This window comes from Ailuropoda melanoleuca, chromosome 16 (genome assembly GCF_002007445.2).
Source record: "Ailuropoda melanoleuca isolate Jingjing chromosome 16, ASM200744v2, whole genome shotgun sequence".
NCBI classification, from domain to species: domain Eukaryota; kingdom Metazoa; phylum Chordata; class Mammalia; order Carnivora; family Ursidae; genus Ailuropoda; species Ailuropoda melanoleuca.
In genome coordinates, this window is record NC_048233.1 from 24,096,888 (window position 1) to 24,107,963 (window position 11,076).

An 11,076-nucleotide genomic window follows, 5' to 3' on the forward strand; every position below is an offset into this window, starting at 1 on the left:
ATAAATGTATGAACGTAAATTACGAGTGACAAGCGTCAACTACTCTGCTCACTTCTGCCTGATTAGCTCTGCCAACTAGTGTTAAAATGATATCAGAGCTAGTAAATGACAGCCAGATGGGTCTCACAACACATAATGATAAGCCCATGTTGACCTACCCCTCCTGAACTGCCAACAGCTATTAAATAATGTTTCATGGGGGGAGGGGTCAATCACTGCACACTGAAAGTGGGAGTTCCGAAAGCACTCCCGGTTTATGCTATCGCTATGAACACTTTATAGTGCCTTACACACTTCTGAACACTTTTACACAGAGATCTCCCTTTTAACAAGCCTTTTATAATTTTTACAGAGGATGCTTTTCTTGCATGATAGCTTCTACTATAATAATCTTTTCATTTAAACATCACCGCTCTGTAATGATTGCTTCCATGACCAACACAAGACAAAAATAACATTAATTACAAAAGAAAATTTACATATAGTTCTGGCCAAAAAATAAAGACCACTTTGAAAGATATGCACCTCAATTTCTTGGAGATCACTCCTTGCATCTTATCTTTTGGTATACACTTTTACAGTTTCTATTTTTCAATTCTGCTTCATTGTTCTAGGAAACAATTATGAAAATGGTCTGAAAGAAAAGGGAACATATATTTTCACAGTTGGTCCCTTTCAAGAAATAAGAGATGGTTACCTCGATCTGTGCAGTGTGGTTGGCGTAATATTTTAAGGCTTCATCCCCATCATCTGGATCCGATCCTGGTTTAAGCATCTGCTGTAAGAGTTTGTTGTGACGAGCCAACTAGACGGAAAGAGAAGGGAAAGGGTTTAGGTCTCTTTTTCTCCCTTTCTTGGGGTCAAACTCTGAAATTACTTTGTCCACTTATACCCATAACTTCACAGTTGTGGGGTTAATGCTGAATGATTACACTTCAGGAAAGCACATCCATTTGAAAGGAATAAATAATAAAATCACAGGGAACAGCTATTATTACTACATCAATCTTACATTTTTTTATTTGGTAATGTGTATGTTCCTAGCATGAGAAGACCGTGCCTCGCCCAGAATAGGTGCTCAATTAGTTGATTAAACTTATATCTTAGATAAAGGTATAATAGTGCCAGGAAGAAGAAACACCCACAGAGATATATAACTGATCCTCCCTATAATAAATTTAAACTACATGCACATCTAAAACTTAATCAGCAGTGTGATACTTCAGTAGGTAGCAGTACCAATATAAAGGACAGCTTCCTATCTACATAAATACATAGGTATTTACACTTCAGAAGAATTTCTTTTATGGCATCTAATCAAAGCCCTACATTAGCAGTTTGTACTAAATCCTATGCTTCTGAATATTCATATGTCAAAACTGGCACTTTATCTCAGTTTTATTATAATTCGAAATGGGCATTTAAAGAACAAAAATTTCACCAAAATGATCTTAAACTGCCGTTGGTAGAAGTAATCTTTCTCTCTCATCTGAATGTCTCTGACATTTGTTGGCTAGTTCTCCCACTTTGTAGATAACTAATACATGTTGCCTTCACATGCCACTTTTCCTGCTGTCTTGAACAATTTCTGAAACCCTGCAATGTCTTTAACCTTTCAGACAGTCTATTTATGCCTCAAGTTCCCTGAGGGCTTCTAAAAACAAAGAATCTCCAAATAATTCTTTTATTCCTGGCACCGTTCCTATCTCTTACTCTGTAACAGTCACTATTCTAAACACTTAAGTACATGATCTCATCGATCCTTCCAGGAAATCCTGAGGTAGGCACTGGCATTATCCTCATTTTACAGATGAGGAAGCTGAGCCACGAGCATTTAAGGGACTAGTCCATGATAACATACCTAGAAAATGATAGAGCCAGTACTGAACTCAAGCAGAATGGTCCCAGAGTCAGTATTCGTATCAGCATTACAGAGCAATACATAAGTCTTTGTACTATTCTTGAGATGTTAATTCAAATTGTGATCATAAAGAATGGAGATAAATTTTAAACAATAATCCAGAACCTATAAAGCCTAATAAACATTATCCTTGTAAGTGATAACATGGTAAATTAAATATTCATTCCATTGATGCTGCTCTAGAGCAAATCATTTTTGAAACTATTATTTTAGAATGGGCTTTCAGGATATTTATAACTCACTCAAGAAAACCATTTACATTGCATTTTTGACTAAATGTGAATTGTACAGATTTTTATTATAAACCAGTCATGAAATTTGTTGCGACTTGTAGGTGCTTCTAAAAATCTAAATGCGTTTCAAAGGATAAAACTATTGTAATCATTTGGGCACATGAGCATATGTTTTAAGAAGTCTGTTGAAGGTAAAATTGGCATGATTTGTTTAGTTTGTATCTGGGGGTGAGAGAAAGAGGAGTTAGGATTGACTCCAAAAGCATTAACCTGAGCAACTGAAAGTTTAGAAATGCCATTTACTAAGGAAAAATGCAGAAAGGGCATATTTAGGGAAAGAAAATCAAGACTTTGGTCTTGGACACATGAAACTTTATTTATCACGCAAAAGGAGATGAGCAGGATTTTGGATGGATATGTTTTTCAGGAGCTCTGAGCAGAGGTCAGGACTGGAGCTATATATTTAGGTGTTGTCAGTATATGCCTGATATTTAAAATCATGAGCCTTAATGGGATGACCTAAAAGTGAGCTGAGTCAGAGAAAAGAGATCCAAAGAACACCAACAGAAGTTAGGAAAAGGAGAGGCCTCACCGTGAAGAAGACTGAGAAATTTGGGTGAGGGAGGTCAGAACAAAACCAGTGAAACCTGGTATCCTGGCAGCCAAATGAAGACAAACTTCAGGATGGAGGGAGTGATCATCTGTGTCAAAAGACACAGAGAGCTGAATCAAATGAGGACCAGGAAGTGGCCATTGGGTTGAGCACCTTAACAAGTCACTGGTAACCCTGACAGCAACAGTTCCAGGGAGCGGTGGACACCAAAGCCTAATGTAGTGAGTTTAAATGAGAATGGCAGAAGAAGTATACACAATGAATACAGGCAACTCTTGAAAAGAGGGAGCTAAGAAATGGGGTGGTAGTTAGAGAAATGGATAAGGTAAAAGGGAAGGTTTTCTAAAGATGGGAATTATAACATCATGCTCGTTTGATCTTGAGAGAGATGGAACGTTTGCTAAAACATCTTGACCAGGTGAGAATGGAATGACTTAGTATATAAGTGGAAGGTTTCTGCTTTAGATAGAAACAAATTCAACCATACTGACAGCAGAGAATATGGGCACAATTTCAGGAGGGTGGCGGTTTTGATGATGGGAACACAGAAAAATTTTTAAATTTTTTTTCTGGTTACTTTCGTTTTCCCAGTGTAGTAGTAAGCTGATAATGGGTTTGAGAGAGGAGGTGCTGGAATTTGAGGAAGAGAAGGTATGAGACAGTGAGCTAGGGAAAGTGAGCGACCTTAGAAAATGTGGTAGGACTATCAAGAAGTCCAAAGGGCTCCCTTTCTGTTATGGTCAAAGTGAGGTCAGTAAGCATGTTTGTGTGTTTTTCTCCAGCGAGTTTCAGTTGTCTAGGTCCAAGCATGAAGTAGACAGAGTTGTAATTAATGAGATGTGTGGTTTCTCAGGGCGAGGTCAACAACCCACCAGAAAGAAATACATGGAAATTAAGAGTCTATGCAAGGAATTTAAATGGGACCATGGAAGCTAAGCTGAATAAAGAAGGAAATGAAGCCAGGAGGGACGATGAAAAGGTGGTAGGATGAATGAATTGTAGCTTTTACTGTAGTAAAAAATGTGTTGAAGTGCTGGAAGAAAGTGCTAGTTAGGAAGGGCTAGCCAGCCTGAGATACTTGAAGTGGAGCTTACCGACAGAGTGCAGGGAGCAGTGACTAGTAATAGGTGTGCCTGGATGTCTAACATCTGACCCCCACCACCACATGACTGAGCCACCAGCTTCTCTCACCTGAAATACTGCAACATCACTTTACCTGGTCTCCCTGATTCACCCCAGTCCTCCCAAGTCTGGCCTTTACACAGGAGCCAGAGGCATCCTTTTGGTCAGATCATGCCTCTTTGACTCCAAACCCTCCAATGGCTGCCATCTTATTTAGAATTAGAGCCAAGTCTTCACCATGGCCAATAAGGACTACAGAATCTTGCCTCCGCTATACCTTTCTTGACTCCTCTCCTTGTACCCGCCCCACAGTCCCAGCCACACTGGTCTCCTAACTGTTCCTTCAACCTGATAAACATGTGTCCATCTCAAGGCTTTGTAGTTGTTGTTCTCTTTGCCCAGATTCTCTTCCTCTAGATACCTGCATGGTTTGCTTCTTCACCTCCTTCAGGACTCCTTTCAAATATTGTCTTATCAATAACCACACTTTGAATGATCAACTCATCCACGTCCCCTAATATAGACAACATTATTTCCTGCTTTATTTTTCCCCATAGCATATTATGATCTGACATACCATATTTTATTATCTATCTCTTCATTAATGATCCCTGCTTATGTTAGAGTAAGTTTATGTTCTCAGAGGACACAGATTTTCATCCATTTTGTTCACTGTTATATTTCCAAGCCTTAGAACAGTGTCTGGTATATAGTAGATACTTAATACAAACTTGTTCAATAAATGTAAATATCAGAACTCCCAAATTATAAATAAAGGATAGCTTTCCACCATAAGACATTAATTTGAATAATTTCTTATAAATTTATTTACTAAAAACTTTTACTTCTTTATAGTTACTTTATAATGCCAAAATTAATATAATTATTTAAAGAAATCAGTAATGCTATTTTATGTGACATAATTCATAGTACAAATCTATACAAATAATTTTCATTTAGTATATCCTATTTCATAGAAACATACCAGGATTTCTCTTTCCTGCAGTGTTAATGAGATGATTCTACATTTGTCCTGTTTTCTTGCATTTAAGTGGCACTCTAAAAGGCACTCCAAAAAAATAAGATGCCTCGGCCTCCTTTCACATGTTCAAACACTTAAAAAATATTCTTATTCATGATTATATATGTCATCTCCATATATCTTGGAAAATTTGAAAGATATAATAAGGAAAAACAAAATAGAAATAACTGTACCATTTTTCTACCTGGATATCTTTTACATTCTTTGTAACTGAGAGCATTTCCTGACTCAGTAGCCTAGTTTGCTCTTCCTTGTTCCATGTTCAGATAGTGCCCTATACATATCTTGACAGCAAATTTCTCATATTGTGTCTTAGAAGATATTGGTTCTCTCCAGAGGGCTACGACAGTTTTAAGGAGAAGTGTCTGGCCTTAACCTCTACATTTTCAGAGCCAAAAACAGAACTTGGTACACCAAGCAGACGCAATGAATTATTTGCCAAAGAAACAAGTCAGTGAAGACATTCACTACATGTTTATGTGGCAAAAACTCTTAAATCACAGTGAATTATCCCTCTGTTTTCTCCTTGACAAAAGATAAAGACCAAAGAAATACAATTAGACATCAGACAACGGTAGAATTCCCACGATTTGCAGAAATAAAATATTTCAATATATTTTTTTAAATTTCATAGTTAATTCGTGTACTTACATCCCTTCTGCTATATCATAAGCTATTTGGAGAAGGAACTGAGTACTGAATAAACATGGAATTGAACCCTGTGAAGCAAGGATAGCATCCCTACTATATAGACAAAATACAAAAGAAGTAAAGAATATCTCAATGATTCTAAAACATGTGAAAATGGTATCAATATAGGGCTCTCTGGTCCAAATTTATAGTTTACTAGAAGCACAGTACAAATTCTCAGAGACTAGTTAACATATGCCCAATAGTTGTTAAAAAAAAGACTTAGGGCCCTATATTTGCAATCCTTTAAAAAATGTTATCTAGAATGGCCATGCTGCCAATCAAAACATCAGTTTTTTCTTAGTGATGGGCTCTTTACTTTAGTCAATCTTCTCTCCTATCCCCTTTTATATGACATAAATAAAGAAAAACGACCCCAGAATCCAAAGAAGCAACAGCATCATTTAATATTATGTGCTTTGGAAACCAAACGTGAAAAACCTTGGTAAGTTTCTAGACAAGTATAGCACATCTGCGGAGATGTATCACAATGAGAAATCTAATTTAAATTCTAATGAAAAACTTAAAAAGAATTAATGAAGACATACAAGGACAGTCATCTTATGATATCCAACACGAGCTCGCAGAGACCCTCACAACAGTACTTGAAATTAGCTGATGTCACTACACAACATGGTCTGGAAAACCAGACATCAATCAGTGTTGCTAATAATGACAATCTGAACATAGGCATCATCACTGAATACTAAAAAGGAATAATGTCATAGGTAAGAAATCTCTGAGTCCTAGAAATACTTGTAATCCACGATGATCTTTATTAGGCAAAACTGTAGCTACTGTTTTACACATGGTGTGGAGATGATGCCTACATCTGCCATACCTACTCAGTAAGTGCTGACGAAAGAATTTACCAATAAAAAACTCTTAGTAGCTCATTATTACAAAGAGAAAAACTAGCCCAAGATAATTCATCATCTTCCATAATATTAAAGTTTTTAAAAATGCAATGTAATACATGGGCAGATATATGCATACATATTAGTGAGAAAGGAATCAAAGCATTGGTGGATAGTTGGCCTTATAAAAGAATAAAGACATATTTCCTGCAGGGAAAGAATCCCATGAACGGGTAGAGATTCTTTCATTAAGTGTTGAAAAGAAAAAAGGAAAATTATGCCCTTCATTACTAATCATGACATATTTGTAATTAAAATGCATATGCAACTTTAAACAGGAATGAAAATTTGTGCATATACATAAAATATATATATATATACTCATAAGTACAAACCATATATACAAACACATAAAACCTATAGCAGAGTCTAAGTAACACTGTGCAGCTTTTTCAATCCAAGATTAGGGAAAAAAGATGATAGATTTAGGCTTTTCATTTTTAGCAGCATCCCTTATTAAACCATTCACATTTATCTCCTTATCATTAGGATTCTGATGTTCATTTCAGTTTGGGTGCAAATAAGGATGGAGTAAAAAAATCAAGCAATTGCACTTGAATGTTATTCAACCATAATTATTCTTTGGCACTTCTCACATGTGATTTTTTTTCATGTGAGCTCCACTTTTATTAATTGGTAAAACTGACATAGCAACTGCCTTTCCAAAGATCACAAAGTGAGCTGGAGCCTGCAGTCAGAATAATTGGCTCATACATTTACGTTAATAATTGTACAATGCTTTTATACCAAACACTCTTCCTATTTGGAGCAGAGAGAAATCAGCAGAAGAGAGTGTAAACTAAGGTTTTTTTTTCACATGCTTAAAATACACAAACCCTGTATTTTCAAAACATCTATTTTTTTCTGATTTTGCGATTCTGTTTTGTGCAAAGCAAAAAAAAAAAAAAAGGAAAAAAATTACTGTGGGATTATAGAGATAAGTAAGACTTATTCTCCTTCTTTAAGCAATCTACTTTCTAGCTGGTGGAATGAGAACAATTACAGACATGTAATTTGTATGAGGAAAAATTAGGACAGAAATCCAAGGGATCCCATTTCGTTGGTAACACTAGGAAAAGAATTATGTAAGAAATGCTGATAGGGTTTTAAAGAATGGATAAAATGTCCATAGGTAGGAAGGGGGAGGTGGGGATGGCATGAGGAAGCCATTCTGAGGGGAGAGAGGGACCTGCATGAAGAAAGTCATAGAGGATGGCTAGTGAGACAGAGGTCTAGAATTTGCAACCAGACTACAGGCCCAAGTAGGAGTTTGAATGGAGAGTACTGTTGAGGGCTGCAGTGTGTCCAGCAAAAACATATGTTCAAGTCCTAACCCCCAATACTTGTAAATGTGATCTTACTTGAATATAGGGTCTTTGCAGATGTATTCAGTTAAGATGAAGTCATTGTGGATGAAGGTGGGCCCTAATCCAATGACTAGTGTCCTTGTAAGAGGAGGGACATTTGGGCACAGACATAGACACACAGGGGGAATGCCACATAACAGGAGAGATCGGAGTGACGCAAGCTGAGCAACACCAAGGATTGCTGGCTACCCCTGGAAGCTAAGAAGAGGCAGGTAAGGATCCTACCTTAGAGCTTTCAGAGACAGCATGGCTCTGCCAACACCTTCATTTAGGACTCCCAGTCCCCAGAACTGTTAGTAAATAAAAGACTGCTATTTTAGACTATTAAAATCTTGATAATTTGTTATAGCAGCCCTGGGACACTCCATTGATCTGTTTGGGTTCCTATAAACAAAAATACCATAGCCTGGGTGGCTTATATATCATACTCTGTTTATATATACCACAAACATATTTCATACACTTCTAGAGGCTGGGAAGTCCATGATAAAAGCACCAGCAGGTCTGGTGTCTGGGGAGAGCTCGCTTCCTCATAGACAGGTACCTTCTCACTAAGGGGCAGGGGATCTCTCAGGTCTCTTGTATAAGAGCATTAATCTCATTCATGAGGGCTCCACCATCATGACCTAATCACCTCCCAAAGGCACCAATTCCAAACACGATCACATTGGACATTGGGATCCAACACAGGAATTCGGGGAGTGGGGTGAGGCACAAACATTCGGTCTATAGAAGAAGCTAATACAAAGCTGTAAAGGAATTTTCTATTAATTGTGGCACGACAAACAAAGATCCTCTTACCCATTCTTTTCCCTTCTATTAGAAAAAAGAATGGAGGGATAAAAAGAATCTATTTGGGAATGGTGCCAACTGTCCAGAGCCATTCTCAGTACTATAAAGTCCCTTATAAAGAAAACAGCCCAAAGAAGAAATCACTGTTCCTCTCTAGAATACTGATGCTAGAATCATTATTCTGTTAGGAGTAGGGCCAAAGACATGATACGAAGAAGAAAAGGCTTTCTCACATGAGACTGAACTGTGTGGTCTCTGCAAGAAAATATTCACTGTGGCAGGAGTATTTGCACTTAGACACTAGACAAGGATAAGCTGCAGGAAACCCCCACTAACATCTAACTTAAATCTGAGGTTAAATAGTGAAAGATGCAGAAATAGTGGCATTTCCCACAGAGAGGGGGAGAACATTAGAGAGTTGGGGGTGAGGGGTAAAGTGAGGGGAGGAAATGTGGAAGAGTACCACAGACGCGGGTTTGATATTATATATACAATCGCTATATAGTATTATAGATAAGGCTATGGAAAGCAGGTGAAGTATGAATTCTCCACCAAAGAGTGTCATGAAATGGATTAGCTGGAAAGTCTGTCTTAAAGTTAATTCTTGTTCTTTTTTCTCCTTCCCAGACTTCCTTGTTCCCTAGTCAAACACAGTTGTCTATATTGTCTTGCAGAATTTGGATTGTAACTGGAATGGAAAGAGAAAGACATAATGTTTATTTTTCTGGACTTGCCAAATAGTCTCTTGAGAATCCAAAGAGAATGCCTCAAAGGAAGCCATTGCCAAGAGGAAAGCATGGCAATGGGCAGGAAAGAGAACGGGGGTGGGGGGGTGGGGGGTGGTGTCCTTCTGAGGAAGGCAGTCCAGCAAACCTGGGAAAGAAATGACGCAAACCCCGGAGCGCCTTGTGAAGTGGCCGTAGAGGATACGTGGACCACCAGACCAAAGACCTCAGAGCCAAAGGAAAGCATGAAACCTCGGGACCGTTTCCTCCACCCTGCCACATGCACACAACCACAGGGAAGTAAGGAACGGATCCCGTCCCTCCTTCCACGGGACGGAAGGAAGGAGCCTAGAATGTCAGCATTACCGTACACTAGAGCACCTTCATCAAAGGAGTTTACAAAATATATAGGTCTGAGGAGGTGCCCGGGTGGCTCAGTCGGTTAAGTGTCCTCCTTCATCTTAGGTCATGATCTCGGGATGCTGGGATTGAACCCTGCCTCCACATCAGCAGCCAGGAGTCTGCTTCTCCCTCGCCCTCTGCCCCTCCCCTGCCCACTCCTGCTCCCTCTCGAGTGCACTCTCTCTCTCTCAAATAAATAAATATAGGTTTTACTCATCCAAGATCTAAAATAATTTCTTTATCGTTTTTAGAGATCAGTTTATTATTTCCATTGTGGCCTAACTAAGACAAAGATGTGCAAAACGACAAGAAATTCACCAAAACTAACAAAACAAAACAAACAAAAAACAAAACAAAACTCCTCAATTTTCAGATGATCTAGACTCCTATTCATTAGGGTCTGTCTAAAATTACAGTAAAAATCAACAAAAGACCTTTAGTCTTATTGTCATAAGTTTGGAAATATGTTTGATAGATCAACCTTCGAAGCAGGGCAAAGTAGGAAAGAAAAAACCAACATAAATGGCCCATGAGAAACAATGCATTTTTAAATGACTTAAGGTAATAAGTTATTATTTGCACCATGGTTTTGACATAAAGCATTCAAAATGTTGTGATGAAGAATCTAGTTTTCCTAATCACTGCTAAAATTCATCCTAACAGAACATTCTCAAAATGTGGTTCCTGGGGCTGCTGCACCACCTGGGAACTCATCAGAAATGCGAATTCGTGGGCCCCACTTCAGGGCCCTTCAGAATCAGAAACTCTGTGGGTGGAGCCCATCAACCATGTGAGCAAGCCCTCAGGTGATTTCAATCCTGCCAGCATTTGAGAACCACTGTCCTAACAGATAGAAAATGTTACCACCACCAGGACCAATTTAGATTCTGGACAGGAATCCACTGTTTTTAAAATCGAAAACTAAAGAAGCAACTGTTTTTAAAGGAGTTTTTGCCTTCCCTACAGAAAAATGTAAACATTATTAGATACTCTTCGTAATAGTAAATACTTTCTTAGACAATTTTTTAATCGTAAGTGGGATCGGACGCATAAAAAGAATTCCATTTAGTTTTTAAAAACTGGTCATTTATCGACCATCTGATTTCATTCAAATGTGGAATTTAAGAAATAAAACAGATGAAAACAGAAGAAAAAAAAAGAGAGGAAAACCAAGAAACAGATTCTTAATTATAAAGAACGAACGGAGGGTTATCAGAGGGGAGGTGGGTGGGGGGATGGGGGGATGCGTTAG

The 11,076-nt window shown here is 38.1% G+C and overlaps 1 protein-coding gene across 1 annotated transcript in view; it reads right to left on the reverse strand.

Moving 5' to 3' along the window:
• Nucleotides 1-11,076, reverse strand: part of ITPR2 (inositol 1,4,5-trisphosphate receptor type 2) — a 494,278-nt gene that overhangs the window by 109,885 nt on the left and 373,317 nt on the right. The window contains 1 exon segment of the mRNA XM_034646080.1: nt 698-805. Coding sequence (XP_034501971.1) covers nt 698-805 — 108 coding nt within the window.